This window comes from Staurois parvus, unplaced genomic scaffold (genome assembly GCF_062004578.1).
Source record: "Staurois parvus isolate SC_StPar_1 unplaced genomic scaffold, SC_StPar_1.0 ptg000007l, whole genome shotgun sequence".
NCBI lineage: Eukaryota > Metazoa > Chordata > Amphibia > Anura > Ranidae > Staurois > Staurois parvus.
The window spans coordinates 9,680,050-9,701,687 of NW_028317803.1; the positions used below are offsets into that span (position 1 = coordinate 9,680,050).

General features: G+C 43.0%; 1 protein-coding gene across 1 annotated transcript in view; it reads left to right on the plus strand.

Moving 5' to 3' along the window:
* Positions 1 to 21,638, plus strand: part of DIAPH3 (diaphanous related formin 3) — a 1,068,692-nt gene that overhangs the window by 493,675 nt on the left and 553,379 nt on the right. The window contains exon 17 of the mRNA XM_089668393.1: positions 10,379 to 10,493. Within this exon, the coding sequence (XP_089524519.1) occupies positions 10,379 to 10,493 (115 nt within the window). The remainder of the gene's footprint in view (positions 1 to 10,378; positions 10,494 to 21,638) is intronic.

Sequence of the window (21,638 nt, forward strand, 5' to 3'; positions counted from 1 at the left end):
CCTCAAGTTCTTTCCTTGGTAAACATGTATTTCTTCTCCAAAAAACGTTTGCCATAAGCATGCATTCCTGTTCTTCCTTCTTAAAGTCCTGGCACCCCTGGATAGAATGGAGTTCTGTTCATGACAGCTGACTATGAGATTAGTGTACCCTGTTATATTTTCTGATATTGCTGAGACAGTCATCAAATTGCCATTATCTAAAGATTCAAATGTGCCCTGTAATATTTTCATATGTTTTTTTACTATTCATTTTCTTTACTTCCTACATTAAGTCCAGAGCTTAAACTCCCATGCATCCTTGTATACTGTTCCTACTGTATCTGTTTAAAAAAAAAAAAATCAATTGAAACAAATTTATCATTGCTAGTTGGATGGTGGATAAAATGGATTTTTGTTTGTTATTGTGGCCTTTTCACCGGTTTCCCAGGACCTTCCCTGCCTCGTTACCAATGACTTAGTATGTAATTTTTAGTCTCCTAGAGGCAAGTTCAAATTCATTTAGAAGAAGTGAATGAAGGTCGTTGCATAGGCGGGTCAGACAGCTAGATACGGGAATGGTGGGATTTGCTTTATTTTGTTGTTCTGAGACTTGGATGGAGTGAATAGTTTCCTGAACCTGCTGCTGCCTCTGCCTCTTGGCTCTTTAACCATCTTAATAAATATTCCACGAATAAGCACCTTCCATAATAGGACAGGATCATCTGCCGAACCAGTGTTGTTAACAAAGAAATCCGATATTTACTTTTCAAGAATTGGCTTTGTAAGTTTGTCTTGTATTAGCCTTCGATTGGCTTTACAAACAAATGTGGAGCTCGTTGAGTAAGAGTCTCCAATCGACAGTGTCAAGGACGCAGGGTCTGACCAGGTAGTCCTTTTTGTTCACATGAAAACATCTCTGTGTCGTATAGGTCATTAGCTTGGAGGAATGATGTGGTTTACCCTGCGGTGGGATGTAGACGAATCTAATACTGGGGCAGGTGTAATATTAAAGTCCCCACAGATCATCAATGATCCGTTCTGTACCTTGCATAGTTTCTTTGAGTCTGTTCAAAATCTAAGCTGGTGGTTGTTTGGTGTGTACAGATTAACCAGGGTGTACTGAGTGGAGTTGATATTGCAGACCAGTACTAGATATCAACCTTGGGGGTCTTTATATTTTATTCTTCATGTAGTTTAAAGGATACAGTACTTTTTATGGTTAGAAGTACCCCTCCTTTTTTTTTTTTTTTTTTTTTGCTTCCACATTAGCTGTGAAGATATATGGAAATTTCCCATGAAAACATTTTGGGGGTGTCTGTGCATGCAAATGTGTCTCTTGTGCACTGAGAACATCACAGCCATATTGTATTGCTTCCTTCCATAGAGATCTGCATTTTTGCATTTAGATCCTTGGCATTAATGGATAGAGAATTCACTGACATGTCTTATAGAATGAGAATTAGGTATGTGATTATATAACTTTGTGTTACTCATTGGTGGTAGACATAGTGACCACAATTCTCCCTTGAATGGACAACCTATACAGAAGCAGGTTCTGGAGTAGGTCCAGTTGAAGTATCTCTCTGACTGAATCTTTTTCAGTTGCGATGACTGTGAAGTAGAATTATATGAACGGAGACTAGGCAAAAATTGCCTTGCGTGCAGCTCTATGCTTCTCAGGTGTAATCAGGGGGGGGGGGGGAGTTCACTTTATGAATATTCCACAATACAGGGGATATTGCATTCAAGGCCTGCTCATTATGGTCAAGTATACTTGGGAGCATTTTTGGTGGTGACCAGTTGCCAGTCACAGTCGGTGGATTGAGGTTCACGGGTTGATGGAGAGGTGCAATGTGAATCTGAATCTGGTGTAATGTTACAGGATTTCAGTAGCCTCATACCTTTTGTCAACAGAATCCACAGTAAAGGTGTTGCCCTCCTTTTTTGATTGGGAGTTTAGTGGAGTAGCCCCATCTATTAGTAATCTTATTTCTGAGGGTGTTTGTGCTAGTGTTCAGTGATTTGCGCTTTTACATATTGAGACAGATCTGCATAAACGTGCAAGGCCATACAGAGATGGTATCTGGGCCTTGTTGCGTGTGGCTGACATTATTTATTTGATCCTTGATGTGGTAAAAATGTAGCCTGTAGGATAACATCTCTGGGTATATAATTCGGGGGATGGTCAGGTTTAGGTAGGCGGTGGATCCTGTCCACTGTCATGTCTAGGGCGGTGAGCTCAGGGAGAATTTTTTAAAACATCGCTGTAACATAATCACAAAGTTCTGGCTGAGAAACAGATTCCAGGATCCCTCTGATTTTTAAGTTCTTTCTCCTTTATCCTCCGTGTCAGACAATTTGGCTTTAACTCATTCCATCTCATTCTCTTTTGTGTCATGTGCATCACCCAGGTCATTGATTGTTGCTGCAAATTCAGCCATTTTTTTCAATTAAATATGATTCACCCATTGTTCTATCTCATGAATCTCCATGAGGAATTTGTGCATGCAAGATATATCTGCGTGCAGTGAGCTCCTCATTGGCATGAGCATGTCTTTAAGTGTAGTGTTCAACAAAGGCTGATTGCTTGTAGGATATGAATCAAGAGTCAGGTAGCTCCCTAGTATCTTCCCCAGATTCATGTATTGAGCTCACCTCATGTCTGCACGAGTCATCCAGTTTGAATCTTGCCTTTTCTTGGCTACCAGATTTAGGGTTATGCGATGGAGATGGATGGGAATGCTGTGAATTGCCACCGGTGGAAGAGTGTGCTGTCCTTTTTTGGTGGTGGCGAGGATAGCGGGATGCCAGTGGTGAAGAGGAGCCGGCACCATCTTGCCTTGCTTTCTGTGGCTGCAAGTTTGTTTTTGCAGGCATTTGTCTTCCTTGTGCTTTCTGATCATGCTATGGTTTTTCCTGGGGTTTGGACCACTCAGATGGGGTCCACAATTATTGGCTTTATATAAAGAAGATAAAGTAGAAAGATGCACATTGTTGTCAGAGGTTGCAATACAAAATTCAAATATTATGTTTATTAGGAAATAGCTTAGCCATAGTGGAAGGGGAAGGATGTTGGGAACATGAGAGGGAGGGGAGAGTGGGGGTAGGAAGTAGGAGCAGGAAAGTGGTGTAGTGAAGAAGTGGAAGAAGTAAGCAACAAGTCATATGGTAGCATCAGGGTTACCCTAGCGAAATGAGACAAGTTTAAACAATTTCAACATTATACATTACCAGTAGTATTACAGTTAGGGTTTGGAAACAAAATGGTGCAGGCCAATTAGAACTTTTCTGAAGATATGTTTGTAGATCAAGGTTCAGCCTTTAGATTTTCAACCTTGAAGGTTAAGGTCACGTATAAATAGGTGGAGCATAGGCATTGAAATGGTCTGAACGCCTACAGAGGGATTACAAAGAATTCAGACCAAATCTTAAGTGCTGTATGAACTGTTTATTGGGGGAATATAGGAAGAGGCATACCCACTTTAAGAGCTAAGCGTGTGAAATAAGGATTTACTTCTCTAAAAAGAGTCTTCCATGCATAATACGTTTCTTAGAGTATGGTTTCTGCCAATATCTAATTTGATCCAGGATACAAGCCCTATAATAAAGTAATTCAGCTTGCTCATACCCTCATTGTTTCTGTGCTTAGTCAGTAGGTGGAGTGGGCAGCTAGAGGATTTATTGCCCCAAAATGATTAAACAAACAATGCACAGAGGAAAGAAGGATTTAGATAGTTCTAAAGAGGTAGAGGCTAACATTAGCATTTTTAACACTGCTATTTTGCAGGCCTTAAAAAGTTTGGGGATTTTGAGCTGCCTAAGGGTGTGAGGTAGATGCTCTAAGACGGACTTGTAATTAAGGTTAAATAGATGGGAAGAAGTGGCCATGAGTTGTATACCTAGAAAGGGGATGGCATTTAAGGCCCATTGGGGGAAAATAAAAATATTATGCTAAAATCCAGGATTTAAGCATAGGAGAAATGTGTAAGCTTAGTAAATGAGCTTTATTAACATTAAGTCTTTAAAGGGAAGCTTCACTAAAGAAGTGAGTTATAGTAAATTGCATTTCCCTTGAGGGAAGTAAGCGGGTTAAAAATCAATCGTATAACATTGCCTGCAAATACTCTCTGTATTTAGCTGATCAAATGTCTCATTCTGTCTAAAGCCTGTCTCCTGACAATAGAACCCACCTAGTCAGGATGTATCAAGAAGGGCAGTACAGATACAAATCTGTGGCTATAGCTTTGGCAAAAACGTTTGGTTTCTGTGTTAAGTGGGGAAATTTGCCTATAGTTACTAGTAACAGAAGGATCCTAAAATTGATAGCGTGGACGCAGTTAATGGTGGACATAGGCAGAACACTGAAGTTGCTAAAGTATATATCTTATCTAAAGAGCTATTGGGTATCAAGAGGGAATTCTGCAAAGTTCCAAAGTCTCAGAGTTAGAAAATGCATCTTCATGAGTGGAATAGTCCATTCAGTTGAAGATGAGCATAATGTCCATGAGCAGGCTGGAATTTGCATGTGTAGGACTGGTTCAGATAGTAGTCTTGATTGGTGGAAAAGAAAAAAAGAGAAAAGCAAGGCATAAAAACCAAAACTAATATCCTGCCAGTAATGCAGGAACAACCGCTGGTATAATTATCGTGGGGGGTACCAAAAACAGAGCAAGTAAACCAGTATAATGTGTGAGTTCCATCTTGAAAGCCTTAGCACAAAACTATAATGACAGGGAAAGGACACCTGCATATAATGGGGGGGGGGGAAGTGGTGTAGTGAAACCAGTCCATTTCAACTCCAGGCGCCCTGGAGGCTGTGGGATTAGAGAGATAGCAGGTTATTGACTAAAATTTGAAAGTGCAAAATCTGGTGCTTTCTGCATAGAAACCAGTCAGCTTCCAGGTTTTATTGCCAACGCTTAATTGAACAAACTGAAGTTAGAAGCTGTTTTGCTACCATGCACAACTACACCAGATTCTTTGTGCACCAGTTTTAGTAAATCCCTCTCAAGTGTCTGCAGGGAGGAGTTTCCATTCTTTAAATAAAGAGAGGCCTTTGTCCACGCTACACATTGGGACAGTTTTACCCTACTAGGAGCTTTGTGAGGAATTCTAGAATAATTGGTATATGCATCAGCAAGATCATTATGCACTGCATACAGCATCTCAATTTTAGTTTCTATATGGTGAAGCCTCTTTATGTGCCTTTGAACAGTATGACGTTAATTAACATGGTTTTGAAGTTACAATGGAGAGTGTGCTTCAAGGAAAGAAGCATACGTTTCTTGGTGTTCTCTGAGGTTGATTAGCCATGGGGAAGTCTTCAATTGAAGGCAAAAATGGCTGCTCTGTTAGTGGGCCCTGGGAATAGATAGAACTGGGTGAGGGACTAGATTTCTCTTCATATCTCCTCTGCCTAGATTTTGCTGGGCTACGTGTAGTGGTAGTAGATGGTGGGAATGATTTGCCTGCTCCTTGTAAAGCAGAGCCTCCAGTGGAAATTGTATTATTTATTGCAAAGTGACAGCAGCATGCTGCTGGGCTGAGGATCAGTAACTTGATCTCTTTGAGATTTGGCCACCAGGTAAAAGTCTGCGACCTTCTGCGGAGCTCTCACAGCCTTGCGCCGTTGGATATTATCCCCTGTGTGGTGGGCGACTGGTGAAAGGTATCAGGATGGAAAGTTCTGCCATGTAAGTTGAGGTGGAGCTGCTTATAGGTACAGGCCGAGCAGGGCTCCAGCTTATGCAATCATCTGCAATGCTGGTCAAATATTGCTCCCCCCTCATCACGTAACAACTTCTCTGAAATTTTAACAGTTACATAAAAGAAAAAGACATAGTAAAAGTCAAACAATGGCTACAAAAGTAGTAACAGTAGTGGAAATCCAATATATGCACCAAACTTTAGATAGACAGATCAAACAGTTTTCCTTTAGGTTTAAGTAAAGGTTAGTGGATTCAGATTGGGTAGACTAGATGATTGCAGGTGAATCCAATGCCTGAGTTAGCCCAGCAGGGTATATCAAAATCATCTATCAAAGTCAACGCATGGAACAATAAACTTGCATCCTTTTAAAGATGCTAAACATGCATAGAAAAAAAAATCTCAAACATTGTGTTCTAGAGAGAAAAAAAATAAAAGGAAGGAAAGAAAAGAGACCTGCGCTATAAACTAGACAAAAGATAAATGGGTAAGTTTTGTGAGCCAAAGACAGAGTTGTCCCACACATCCCATGTTTTATAAAAGGATGCTTAAGGTGATTGTAGCCATATTAGTGCACTTGTGACAGAAACAATTAAGTACTGATGTGACACTTTGTTTATTTGCACTAACATATAATTTTGAGGACAAGCTTTCGGGGTATGTCCCTGTTAGAAGAGATGTGGAAAGGTGGTGAAGGGAAAAATAAAACAAACAAAAAAAAAACAGACAGAAACACACACAAATGTACACAGCAATGGTTATAAGACTAGGATTAGATTAGAGATAAGACACAGCAAAAGCAAAGACTGGGAGGAGGGGGGGGGGGGCACAACACTCACAGAGGGGGTCGTAAAACTGTTGGATAATGAGTGAGGAATCCCATGTCCAAATTAAGGCCATTATCTCTTGTATCAAATAGAATTATCATTCTTAGTTCAAAAGTTTTCCTTTCCTGAATAGTTTTGAAATTTCCTTTAAGAACTAAGATATTGAGGTCTTCCATAGTGTGGTCCAGTTGTGCGAAATGGTGTCCCACAGGTGTGCAAAAGTCATCTTCTTTATGTTCCTTGATGATATATCTGTGCAAATTCAACCTTGTTTGTAACTTCTGTCCTGTTTCACCAACATAAGAGCCTTTGCTACATTTTCTGCACTGGATAAGGTACACAACATTACTAGAAGTGCAGCTGTATGATCCGGAGATATTGAAGATCCCTTTTGAGTGTCTGACACTTTTTGATGGATTGATTTGGTTGCACAGTTTGCAGCGTTTTTTATTGCAGGGTTTGCTTCCATTATTTGTGACATCTTGATCAGAAGGAAGTTTCCTACTGATTAGTTTATTTCTGAGGTTGGGGGGTTGTCTGAATGCCAGTATTGGGGGTTGCTAAAATATTTCTTTCAGAGTTCCATCCTCTGTTATGATGGGTTGTAAATCTTTGATTATTTTTCTTATCCCTTCTAGTGCTGGGTTGTATGTGGTTACTAGAGGTACACGGTTGTTTGTTTTTTTTTCTCTTTTACTAAAGTAGATTTTCTCTTCGGGTTCTCAAGGCTGTGTTTATGCTGGTGTTGATAGTTTTTTCCTTGTAATCTTTTTTATGGAAGGAGTCTGCTAGTGTCCCGAGCAAAAGGATAAAAGGATGCAAAACTATCACTTCAAGAGCTGTTAAATATTCCATAATTCCATAATTTTGGTTATGACTGAAATTAGTTGATTTTGCGGAGGTGTCTCCATCGATTTCCAGTAATGAGGACTCCTGGCTGCCGTTAAGATGTGTGTACTAAGTGTTTAGATATTCCAGAAAAAGGAAGTCCCAGGCAATAGTGTAGAGGGTCTAATGGTAAAGATACCTCTAGAACTAGCTCCAGGACCTTTTGTACCGATGCCCAAAATACCTTGATTTGAGGGCAGAGCCAGTAAATATGAGCTAACGTTTCTTTTTCACCCATACATCTCCAGCAGGTCTCCTGTATTGCGGTATTTTGTGAATGTATTACAATAGGGGTTTTATACCAATACAGCATAACTTTATATATGTTTTCTTTATTTGTGATACAGCAAGATGTTTTAGAAGCCGCTTCCTAGATTTTGTGCCAACAAATTAATGGGAGAGGGCGTTAAGGGCCTCATCCTATTTTCACATGTACAAATGGGTTTCCTCAATCAAGCGTGAGTCGTCATGTAATGTATTATATAAAGTGGAAATTAAGTATGTCTGAACTTGGCCTAATATACAGGTAGGTTCAAAACTAGTAGGTTGATCTAAGGATTGTGAGGGCCTCATAGTGGAGATAAAGTGTCGGAATTGTAGATATGTGTAAAAGACTTTAGCAGATACAGCTTTTTTCCCGGTTCTAAATTCCTCAAAGGAATTAACTTCTGGGTTACTGGATGGATCAAATGGCGCATTTGAAATATGTCAGCTTGCACCCAAGGGAGCATTTGAGAATAAATTAAGCTATCAGGCAATGCAGGGTTATATAAGATATTAGTCAAATGGGGACATGAGGGTTCTAAATCATATTTTTTATTGCAAGTGTGCCAGATTTTTACCATAAATGACATAGGATTTAATAGTTGAGTATAAGGAGGTAGTTTAGACATATTAACTGAAGATCAAAAACAGGAGGATGGGTATACAGGAAATAGTTGACTCCTCAATTTCTGACCATCTGCTACTAGGTGATCTAACTGACCAGGACAGAATGTCTTAAATAAGTAGCCCAGTAGTATTTGATCAGATCAGGTGCTCCTAAACATCTGTGAGTATGAGGTGCAAGGAGGACAGATCAAGAGATTCTATGTACCTTGTTATGCCATATAAAATTAAGAAAAGCTCTCTGCAGAGAGCGTAACTACCATAGGTACAGGACCTAGGTGTGTCTCAAACAAATACAATATCTTTGGCAATATAAACATGTTTAACAAAGTTTTAAAGAGATGAGTATGTAGGAGTAATATGGGTACGAAGATACATAAGGGGGATAAAGGACACCCCTGTCTGTTACCATTATACGCTTGGAACAGGTCCGACATAGCACATGGGAGCTTGACTTGTGCTGTAGGTGACGAGTACAATGCTGTAATAGCTTTGAAAAATGGACCGTGTAGGCCAATGTGGCGGAGAATTGCTAACATATAAGGTCAACTCTTGCACATCTAAAGTCAGGAGTAAAGCAGGTGGTTTAGTAAGATTTACTACACGTAACAACATTTTTAACTGTACAGTATATCTTAAATGTTTTCTTACTGGTGGTGTAGAAGATAATGAAAAAAAAAATACACTGATCACAAGCTTTCAATCCACCTTAAAACTGATTTATGTTAATTTGCTGATGTTGGCACATAATATATAACTTTCATTTGAATAATGTGTTCAGGATACAGTGAATTGAGTATGATTCATATATACATATGAGTGCTTGGAAACTATGACGTCTATGCAGTGTTGTAGTTAAAAGTAGTCTAGTCTATTTTGTCCTGGTCCATCATGTGTAATATGATATTATTAAGTGGGTCCCCTCATAACTGATTTCAACACCAGAGTACACTAGAAAATAATTTAAAGCTGAACTCTGGGCAATATTCAAAATTACCCTTTCAGTGGGGTTCATTTTTGTCTAAGGTACCATTAAAAATCAGCTTTGCTTACCTTATTTTTCAGTACTTCAGCAACTGTACCTCTTCCTCTCATGCAATATGTTGTGGCTGGGCCCTTGGCATCCTCACAGTGCTGATCCTGCATTTTATTTCATTGCGCTATAGTGCCTGCGACTGACAGAGCACAGAAGAACAGCTTTGGGGGCCCGGTCACAGGGAGAGAAGGAAGCAAGGCTTAAATAATTAAAACAGCATTTAAAGGTACCCTAGACTAAAACAAGCATTCACCATTTACAAAGAACAAGTGTGTCTTTGATTGTTCTAAGCCTTTAATGTTTCTAATCTCTGGACATCCTTATGGTTATCTAACATAAGGCTGTATGTGCAAACACCCTTTTTTTTCCACTCTATCAAACTTTTAATAAAACTCACTGTTCCAGCATGCTAAATTCTATTGAGCTGAACCATGAAATTATTTTTTGCCAATGCATAGAGCTAACAGCATGAGCCCCTGTATTTGCTATATGTATATACCATGGTGTTGTGTCCATAAAAAATGATGCATGAATGTATGTAATTGAACAGTGATGTACATCACAATACAACAAAAAAATTCTAAAAAAACCCCCAAAAACCTGCAAGCTGGATGTTCCAGCATGGAAATTTGAAAGATGATCAATTCAGCTGAAAGAAAACACACATTGAGATAGATTTTCTGCATTTTTATTCAGCACACACATTTACATTTTTTTTTCTCTTTTTTTCTCTTTTAACAAAGTCTTTTATCAGCTCTGCCTTAAGCAGATTAGAATTTTTCTTTGACAACAGACATTTGTCATAAGCAATGTTGTTTTAAAAAGTCAAAAGTCTACTAGCTTAGAAAATCACTAACTACAGAAGATTCCTTAAATATGGGGAAATGGGATGCATAGAGATTGCAAGTGAATCTTTGAAATTTTAATAGCTATTTTTCAACTAGTAGATTTCCTTTTGGGTAAAACCTATAACGTATGCAGTTTTCACAATTCTAAATGGGCATTGATTGTGATATTATGCAAATTCTTACATTTATTTCTGTTTAATTTCTAGATTAAGCCTAATGAAATGACAGAGAACTGTTTTTGGTTGAATGTAAGGGATGAAAAATATGAAGATAAAGAGTTATTTTGTCAACTTGAAAATTCCTTCTCATCTCAAAGAAAAGGTAATGTAAAATATGAAGCTAAGCCATTGTTTGTTTTTTATTTTACTAAGTTTACTGAACTTAAAATCTAACTTCCCTTGTTTCATGAAAAAAAAAGGAAACAAACCTATTCCTCACTGCTGTATTTACCTTTGTGGGCAATGAGTTGTCAGTGCCCATTTAGCGCTCCTGAGATCTGAAATCCTTGCTCCTCTCCCTCTTCTTTCTGCAGACTTCCAGGACAAATTAGAGCAATTATGATTGGTTAGTGCCAATACAGAGCATTGCTCAAATTTGTCCCGGAAGCGCTGCAGAAAGAAGAGGGAGGAGAGTGAGGATTTCAAATCTCCAGACCACTGCACCAGCTGCATGAACACTGACCTCTCATAACCCATGGAGGCAAGTACACCAGGGACAAGGGAGTGGAGAGGGTGTATAGTGTTCACCTTTCTATCTCCCTGCTGTGTGCAGGGAGATGACCTAGCTGAATTGCTTAACTACTTGCCCTCCAGAGGATTTACCTCCCTTCCTGACCAGGCCATTTTTTATGATACTGCGCTCTTACTTTTTTTTTTAGAAGAAATATTTATTGGGTTTTCATCAATATAAAACTATGAAAAATGCAGGTGGCTTACACAAAATGCATTAGTACAAAATATGGGAGTGATTTATAATGTGAACAAAGAAAAAGAAAACACATAATTATCTTGTTCCTATGAGCACAAGTCAAATTATACCTAGTATGGAGGTGGGTATTTTGAGCAAATGAGAACACTGGGCTCATTTCCGAGAAAGTATTTGAAGTGTATAAATCATTGGGAGGTATAATACTAAGCAGGAAGTGGGGAATTCAGAAAGGAGGTAAAGATAGAGAAGATAGGGAAGAAAAAAGACAGAACCTAAGAGAGACCAATAATTTAGAGTACTTGGGAATGATGCTAGTAAATAACCTAAAGAGAGGCTGTATCCTGCATCGTGGAGGATCCAGGTGTAGAACATCATAAGGGAACCATCGAACATGTAACCAAATAGGAGGACAATGATACAACTTATTACTAACACAGTAATAGAGCAAGCATACCCTACGTTTAAAACTTGTGAGTAGTGAATGGAAATGAAAAATCATGTCAAGAGCTTGTGTTGCTCCGATAAAGAGAATGTTCTGGAAATGTATTGGTGCCATTTGGGGTAGTAAGAGTCCGTGGGGCGAGGACTGGAAAGCTGTAGATCCAATTTCTCCTTACGAAGTGGACTGTTGAGATCCTGTTTAATGTCAGATATAGTCGGTGGGGTTGATGAAATTCATTTCTTCAAAATGGCTCTCCTTGCTGACAAAAGGCAGGTTGTCAGCCGCGGCTTATTTCTTCGAGTGAGCATAGAATGCAGATTAAGGGGGTGGAGGTGATGTGTTCCAGGTTACCAAAGAAGAGGTGGAGAGGATTTTTGAAGGCTGCAGTCCAATTATGAATACCATGAATTGTTCCACTTGGTCCCAGAACTTGGATATAGAGGGACATAACCAAAACCTGTGCTTAAGGGATGGCTTTTGTAAGTTGCAGAGTGAATAGCTTGGGGCGACCAATGGAGATTTTGAGAAGGTACATGGCATATAGTCATGTTGCATTATCCTGAGCTGTTGTTTGTGCCAGAACTCATTTGATGTAAAGGTGCAAGTAGTGATGAAACCCATTAGTATTTGGTTTAGTGTGACCATATTTTGGAGTCTTTGACCCATGAGGCTGTTAACGAGAGTTCTAAGGGCTTAGAGAAATGTAAGTTAAGTGGAGTGTAGATGTCCAATATCTTGAACTTCCGGCGTTGCAAAAGTGTATCAATTAGCGAAGTGCGGAATCTAACTGATTTATCAGAAACAAGGTTTTTCACATAGTTTAGTACTTGTAGTACATAAATAATATGAATGAGGAAAGAACAAACAAAGGGTGCACAGGCCTAGTGCATTACCATAAAAAAATGTTTAATAAGAAATAAAGTAGGTGTTCTCACAAACGACAATAAAGTCAAGGCATGTCATAAAAGAACAGCTGGGTCAACACCGCGCTGAGTAACCGTTCGCAATAAGGAGTGTAGACATCCAATAGGCTGAGGCGTTTCGAGTACTTGCCTCTTCCTCAGAGCCATAGTGGCTCTGAGGAAGAGGCAAGTCCTCGAAACGCGCAGTGTTGACCCAGCTGTAGGGTGAAAATGAATGACTCTTTATTAAACACAGCTCCGTATATACAGCTTCACCCCCACCAGACAGCCTGGCACCGGATTTTCCCCACTCACAACAAAACCCTACAACCAACAATACAGTATGAACTCTATTAGAAGTAAAAGACTACAAGGTCACATTACCCTAACAGTGTAGAATGTCTGTGAAACATATACAGCTTTACAAAGGGGAGAAAACTGAAACAGAAAGGGCAAAATGTTATCACAAAGGGACGGTTCGTCACAAGTAGCATTTGTGTTTGCTGGTTCTACATAAATAATATGATCGGAAGGCAAGTTTTGTTGTGTCATGATGTGCTTGAATGGCAAGAGTGATCCTGTAGAAGCATCAAACAACTGCACAACATCTAGAAGGCCATGGGTGACCCATACAGCATATGCTGCATATTGCTGTGATTGAGGGAATGAAGGATTATTTTGGATTGGAAGGTATTGGGATACCCAGGGGGATACACCCAATTTACATTAATTTCTCTCCAGGCTATAATGGTGTCTCGTATAAGCAGATTTTGTTTTAGATGTGGTGGGAGAGAGTTAACATTGCATTGTAGCAGAGTTGGCAGGCTGTATGGGTACACCATGTCCGTCTCAATCGTGAAGTTAGAATACATGGACAACCTGAAAAACCAGTCCAAACAAACTCTTAATAAACAGGAAAGATTAAACACTCTAATATTAGGCAGACCCGATCCCCCCTTGCTCCTTGGAAGAAAGAGTTTGTGAAGTGCTATGCGGGGATGACAACCTCTCCATAAGAATTTGGACAAGGCTTTACTTAATTTTAAAATATCTCCATGGCGAAGTAGGAAGGGGATGGTTTGAAGACGGTAGAGAAGTTTGGGAAAACGAACCATTTTGAACAGGTGAGATCTCCCAAGGAGCGATAATGGTAAGTCCTTTCACATGTCCAGTTCCCCTATGATTTTACATATCGCTGGCATAAAGTTAAGGTGATAAAGGGAAGAAGAAAGCTTTCCTATCTTTATGCCCAAGTATGTGATGTGGTTCCTGGCTAAAGTAAATGTTGTATTTTTTTTTTTATAATAACAATTTTTATTGAATTTCAAAAATATACAAACAGTATGTTTAAGAAAAAAAAAAGGATAAGAAAAGAAAACAAGCAAAACAGAAAGTTACATCGATGGCAAAACTGCGTAAGGACAGGACCAACAAAAACATAAAATAACAGTGTGAAGGTTATCAGGACCTTACATTTTGGGCTGGCATAGAGGAAATGAAGGTATCCCATGGGAGCCAAATCATCTCAAACACAGCAAACGAACAATTATGTAGTGCAGTCAAGTATTCCATCTGTCTAACATCAGCAATAAGTTTGTACAGAATCGACATTGAAGGAGGGGTAGAAGACAACCAACACATAGGAATGCTTCTCCTAGCCGCGGTCAGAACATGTACAGCAAGTTTTCCGGATGGTTTAGGTAAACCTGGAAATGGTAGACCTAGCAAAAAATGTAGTGGATCAGGTGGGAGAGAGGTACGCATTAGTGATTGTAACAGGGAGAGAACATTTTTCCAGAAAGGAGTAATGGAGCTGCATGTCCAAAAGATATGATAGAGAGAACCCTGGTCTCCACCACAGCGCCAGCAGGCAGGAGAAGCATTCGGATTATAAGCATGAAGAACTTCAGGTGTTTTGTACCATAACATCATGAGCTTGTATATATTTTCCTTAAAAACCACACAAACAGAAGATCTAGATGCATTTTCCCAAATTTTCTTCCACGTTAATAGATCAATATCACATTGTACGAATTGAGACCACCTACGCATGTAAAGGTGAGTGTCATTGGATAAGGAGGGGGCATCTAGAAGTAATTTATATGTGTTAGAAATAATACCCCTTTGATGGGGACCCTGCATACATAAATGTTCAAAGGAAGTAGGCTTCCCCAGGGTTAATGAGGGTGATAAGGTGGAAAAGAAGTGGCGTATTTGAAGGTAAATATATAGGTGTTGAGAAGGTAGAAGAGCTTTTTTCTGGAGATCTGGGAATGAGTGTAACTTACGAGTCACCGGGTGTACCAAGTGACGCAATTGAAAAAGGTTAGCTACTACCCAAAGAGACATCCGGGACATGGCCATATTATCTGGAAGATTAGGGTTATGGAGGATATTTGTCAGTGGGGAGCAATCAGAGGCCAGTGTAAATTTAGCCTTACATTTCTGCCAAACAGCCAGAGAAAAGTGCATGGGACCAAGGAGTAGGTGGCGAAAAGAAGAGACATCCACTGCTGAGGTCGACCAAAGGAGGGAGCATGGATGAGCTGGAGACAATTGTAAAGATTCGATCTCAGCCCACGTGTTGGGAGGATAGTGAGTAGACCATGACATGAGAAAACAAAGATGAGTTGCATAGTAGTATGTTATTATATCCGGTGCCCCCAAGCCCCCCCTAGAACGCGGAGAAAGCAAAACAGAATGTGCAATCCTGTGCCGCTTGTTGTGCCAAATAAAATGCAGGAAAGATTTCTGGAGGGAGTGAAGTTTGGACATAGGAACGGGAACGGGGAGAGTCGCAAACAGGTATAACAGTTTGGGTAAGACGGTCATTTTTAGTACGTTAATGCGTCCGAGAAAAGAAATGGGCAGGGCATCCCAGTGTTTCAGAGAACGAGAAATTGCTATAAATAATGGGGGGAAATTGGCCTCGTATATGGATTGGTAAGAGGAAGTCAGATTAGTACCTAAATATTTTAAAGAATGGGTGCACCACCGGTAGGGAAAGGCTTCCTGAAGCGAGGATAAAACGCCAGAAGGGACATGTATCGGGAGTGCCTCAGTTTTAGACGTGTTAACTTTGTAGCCTGATATGGCCCCAAATTGTTTCAAGGTCTTATGCAAAATCGGTAGGGAGGTATGGGGACTCGCAAGCGTGAGGAGGATCTCATCAGCAAACAGCGATAATTTGTATTCATGGTTATGGGATCGTATCCCGCGAATATCCGGATTCGACCTGATGGCGATGGCTAATGGTTCCAGACAAAGAATAAACAGTAAAGGAGAGAGTGGGCAACCTTGACATGTACCATTTGACATCTGAAAAGGGAGTGAAAAAAAAGAGGCTAATCTGACCTGCGAAAAGGGGCAAGAATAAAGGGCCTTCAAGGCTGCTACAAATGGACCCCTGAAACCAAATCTTTCCAAGACCATGAACATGTAAGGCCAACTTAACCACTTCCCGTCCGGCCGCTGTTTATAAACGGCAGGACGGGACACCTACAGGAGCGGGTTGCCGTCTCTAAACGGCACCTTGTATCTGAGGCTCGTGCGCGGCTCCTAGAGCGCGCACCCGCGAGCCCGATGATTGCCGAGTCCGACGGACACGGTGGATTACGTGACATGGTATGGGACCAATGAAATCGGTCCCATACCATGTGATCAGCTGTGTTCAATAAGGACACAGCTTAAGTGTAAACAAAAGCCACATGGTGCGGCTTCCGCCTCCTTCTCCTCTCACGGAGTTGTCTGTGAGAGGAGAAACAGCGAAGAAGAGGGTTGTAGCTAACTGCCCTCCACCTCAGTGACACCTGATCGCCCCTAAAGTGTCCCTGATCGCCCCTAAAGTGTCCCTGATCGCCCCTAAAGTGTCCCTGATCGCCCCTAAAGTGGCCCTGATTGCCCCTAAAGTGGCCCTGATCGCCCCAATAAGTGTCCCTGATTGCCCCAACAAGTGTCCCTGATTGCCCCAACAAGTGGCCCTGATTGCCCCAACAAGTGGCCCTGATTGCCGCCCCAAGTGGCCCTGATTGCCGCCCCAAGTGGCCCTGATTGCCCCAAGTGGCCCTGATTGCCCCAAGTGGCCCTGATTGCCCCAACAAGTGTCCCTGATTGCCCCAACAAGTGGCCCTGATTGCCCCAACAAGTGGCCCTGATTGCCGCCCCAAGTGGCCCTGATTGCCGCCCCAAGTGGCCCTGATTGCCCCAAGTGGCCCTGATTGCCCCAAGTGGCCCTGATTGCCCCAAGTGGCCCTGATTGCCCCAACAAGTGGCCCTGATTGCCCCAACAAGTGGCCCTGATTGCCGCCCCAAGTGGCCCTGATTGCCGCCCCAAGTGGCCCTGATTGCCCCAAGTGGCCCTGATTGCCCCAAGTGGCCCTGATTGCCCCAAGTGGCCCTGATCGCCCACAAGTGGCCCTGATCGCCCACAAGTGGCCCTGATCGCCCACAAGTGGCCCTGATCGCCCCCACATAGTGTCCCTGATCGCCCCCACATAGTGTCCCTGATCGCCCCCACATAGTGTCCCTGATCGCCCCCACATAGTGTCCCTGATCGCCCCCACATAGTGTCCCTGATTGCCCCCACAAGTGTCCCTGATTGCCCCCACAAGTGTCCCTGATTGCCCCAAGTGGCCCTGATTGCCCACAAGTGGCCCTGATTGCCCACAAGTGGCCCTGATTGCCCACAAGTGGCCCTGATTGCCCACAAGTGGCCCTGATTGCCCACAAGTGGCCCTGATCGCCCAACAAGTGGCCCAGCAGTGTCCCTGATTACCACATAGTGGCCCAGCAGTGTTCCTGATCGCCGCAGTGTCCCTGATCGCCGCAGTGGCCAAGCAGTGTCCCTGATCGTCACACAAGTGGCCCAGCAGTATTGCCGCAGTGGCCAAGCAGTGTCCCTGATTACCACACAAGTGGCCCAGAAGTGTCCCTGATTGCCGCAGTGGCCCAGCAGTGTCCCTCATCACCGCAGTGTCCCTGATTGCCGCACAAGTGGTCCAGCAGTGTCCCTGATCGCCGCAGTGGCCCAGCAGTGTCCCTGATCACCGCAGTGTCCCTGATTGCCGCACAAGTGGTCCAGCAGTGTTCCTGATCGCCATAGTGTCCCTGATTGCCGCACAAGTGGTCCAGCAGTGTCCCTGATTGCCGCAGTGTCCCTGATTGCCGCAGTGGCCCAGATCACCACACAAGTGGCCCAGCAGTGTCCCTGATCACCACACAAGTGGCCAGCAGTGTCCCTGATCACCGCAGTGTCCCTGATTGCCACACAAGTGGTCCAGCAGTGTTCCTGATCGCCACAGTGTCCCTGATTGCCGCACAAGTGGTCCAGCAGTGTCCCTGATTGCAGCAGTGTCCCTGATTGCCGCAGTGGCCCAGCAGTGTCCCTGATCGCCACACAAGTGGCCCAGCAGTGTCCCTGATCGCCGCACAAGTAACCCAGCATTGTCCCTGATTGCCGCACAAGTGGTCCAGCAGTGTCCCTGATAACCACAGTGGCCCAGCAGTGTCCCTGATCACTGCAGTGTCCGCACCGGAATTAAGTAGGGCAATGGGGCGGTAGTTGTCTACTATAGAGTGATCTTTATCGGGTTTGGGGATAACCGAGATATATGCTCGGGAGAATTCAGTCTGGGGTGTGACCCCCTTGAAAAGATCTCGATAAAAGGAGAGGAGATGAGGAGCCAGGATACCAATAAAAGATTTATAGTAGGAGTAGGGCAATCCGTCCGGTCCAGGGGCTTTACGAGAGGGAAGATGTTTAATTGTGTCAAACAATTCCTCTGGTGTAATATCAGCGTTAAGGGTGGCAATGTCTGAGGGTGAAAGACTCGGAAGTGACAGGGGGTCAAAAAAATTATCAAAAGATAACTGTGTGAGGGGCGGGTGAAGGTCTGGGGTCAAACAGTTATAAAGATTCTTATAGTATGAGCCAAAAAGGGATTCCATGACCTGAGGATCATAGGTAGGGCTTCCATTCGGTTGGATTAAAAGAGCAGGCATCGTGGAAGGAGACTGAGCTTTGAGTCGATTGACTAACATACGATGAGGTTTGTTGGAAAATTCTTAAATTTTTGCTTAACCCATAGGAGGGATTGCGCAGACTTACTAGAGTCAAGAGTTTTAATTCGGTCACGTAGAGCTGTTACCTTCCGGAGCCCAGAAATGGACGGCTTGGCCAACAACCGTCGTTCTGCCAAAGATAGTTGATGGATGAGAGAAGCCCTAGCACTCGCTGAGGATTTTTTTAAACGAGAACCCATAGAAATACAGAGTCCTCGAAATACCGCCTTATGAGCCTCCCATAGGGTTGAGGAAGAAGCTACGGAGCCAACATTGTGGGTGAAATAGGTATCAAGTCCCCGTGACAGTTCATCCCTAAGATGTTCTGTGGAAAGAAAGGTCTCATTAAGGCGCCAATGACATGGTTTGGGTATAATAGGAGGGAAAAAAGGTTTAAAGTCAGAGAGGCATGGTCAGACCAGGTAATGGGGTTGATTTCAGAGGCGACCAGGAGTGAAAGAAGTGGGGCAGAGATAAAAAAAAAAAATGATCTAGGTGGGAAAAACTACGGTGAGGGGTTGAGTAAAAAGTAAATTGTTTATGGAGGGGGTGTTTAATCCGCCAGGCGTCGAAGAGACGATGCTCCCTTATCAGTCTACGGAAAGATTTTGAAGAGGAGCACTGCCGCTTCGAGGGTGTGGACTCAAAAAGAACTTTCCTGTCTTTATGGGGGGAAAAAACCAAATTGAAATCGCCCCCAACAATCACATGCGAAATGGGAAAGGAATCTAAGTTGGCGAGTGTTTGTGAAAGAAATTGCAATTGACCCGAAGTTGGGGCGTATAGATTCAACAAAACAAGGGGAGTGTCACCAAGCATACATTCCAAAATAATAAAGCGACCCTGTTGGTCAACCCTGGAGATAACAACCCGAAGGGAGCAGTGTGACCTAATCAAAATTGCCACCCCAGCCTTTCCGGAAGGATCAAAGGCCGAATAGGCTTGGGAAAAAAATCTCGAGGCAAAACGGAAGGAGCCAGTTGATTTAAAATGGGTCTCCTGGACAAAAATAATGTCTGCTCCTGAGGATCGAAATTCCTGCAAAGCCATCCAACGTTTTTGAATGGAATTGAGACCCTTGACGTTATATGACAAAAACCTCAAAGCCATTAGAAAATAATAATAAAATAAGCACATGTATTAGCATGAGAAATGAATAATATACCATCGATGTAAAAGAATGGAGAACAAAAAACATTAAACTAACACAAGAAAGAACAAACACAGTAGTTGACATAAGTATCCGCAAGGATATAAACTTGGGAGCAACAATTTGGCCCAAGTCGTCTAGGCCTATGGCTAGACAAAATCTGGAGCAACACGACAACCAAGACATCAGGAAGATCGCCAAACCCGGCCAGAAAAAACAAAAGTGAAAAAGAAAAAAAAAAAAAAAACACCCAACAATGGTTCGGCCGGCCAGAAATGAAAAACCTGTGGAAAAAAACATGTATAAACCAGGAGGGAAGGATCGGCACCGAATTCACATTGGAAAAGCACCCCAGGGAGTCATCAGACAGGCGGATCAATTGTCCGAGGATGTCGTGGACGTTGTGGGGTACGTGAGAGCCTCCTCCGGCCTCTGCGGACTGGAGTCCAGATCTTGATCCAGGCTGGAGTGGGTGGCAGAGGGGTCACGTCATCTGACAAAGGTGGAAGTCCCAGGCGCTTAAAAAAAGAATCCGCCTCATGAAGATCACGGAGCACAACTTGAGTATTGTCCCTAGTTATGATCAGCCTGAAGGGGAACCCCCACCGATAAAGGACACGGTGTTGCTGAAGGTGTGAGGTGATCGGCTTCAGAGCTCGCCGCTTGGCCAGGGTAATCGGGGACAGATCGCAGAAGAGTTGGAGTCTGTCACCTTTAAATTCCAGAGATGGCTTGTGGTGAACTGCCGATAATAAGGCTTCCTTGCTTTGAAAAAAATGGAAGCGAACAATGACGTCGCGGGGTCTGGTGCCTTCAACAGGTTTTGGGCCCAAGGAGCGATGAGCCCTGTCCATACGCCAATCAGCTTCTGGAACCAAGAGAGCAGGTGCGGTGAAAAAGGATAATAGGTGACGGTGTAGTTGTGCATCATCAATAGATTCGGACATACCGCGTATACGGATATTTTGGCGCCGTTCCCTGTTTTCCAAATCCTCTTGTTGGAGCTGCATTTGGGACATGGAATGTTTCAAATACGCGTTGTCCTCTTCCAGAACATGAACGTATTGCACCAAATCATCAAACTAATTTTCCAATTTATCCATGCGGTCACCAATCTGCGCTATTTCCCCTCTGAGATCCAACGCCAGTTTTCCAATTTCAGTGGAAATGAATGCGGTGATATTGCGTAAGAATATTTGCAATTTATCATCTAGCGCTGAAATTGTGAGAGATGATGATGTGACGGCCTGCTGGAAAATCTGGGTGGAGGGGTGTTGATTCCCTGAGGCAGGGTGAACTATTGCCCCCCCCAGTTATAATCTGGGGATCATGATCCTCCATCTGGGGCTGGAGCAGGGCAGAGGCAGGCAGAGGAGCTGTAATGCTTGAGGGTGCAGTACCCTCTGTGACCACCGGGGGTCTGGGATCGCTCCCTGGGTTCCTGGACATGCCAGAGGCCGGGGATTGCGGCCTGGATAAGAACCGCCGGAGCGGTGACGGCCGCGGATCCTGTGGCTGCGGGGAGGGGGGCTTCCAGCGCCCTATCTTCCCCATAGAGGACTTGTACTGGTGCCGTGCCGGGTGCAGAGGGTGTATGACTCACCCGGAGCTGAAGGAAGGCAGTGGCGCGTGGCGGGTGAGTCCGTGCTGGCCGGGGATGAGCGGAGCTCAGGGATTACACAGCCGCCATCGTCCCTGGTCGTGCATGCGCCCCCGTAAATCTTGTATTTAATGTCCAGGGGAGAGGCCGAGCATGGTAAAGAGGGAGTATTTCACTTTGAAAAATGTATACGAAGGCCTGAGCAGTGTCTAAAATTAGTGAGAATGTCATAAATCTGTGGTATATCCAGGGTTGGGTTTAAAGTGAAGACCAGTATATCATCTGCAAAAAGTGCAATACGAAGATCATGTTGGCCATTATTAACTCCGTGAAGATCTGACTTGAACAACAGGAAATGTGCCAACGGTTCTAATGTTAGATTGAA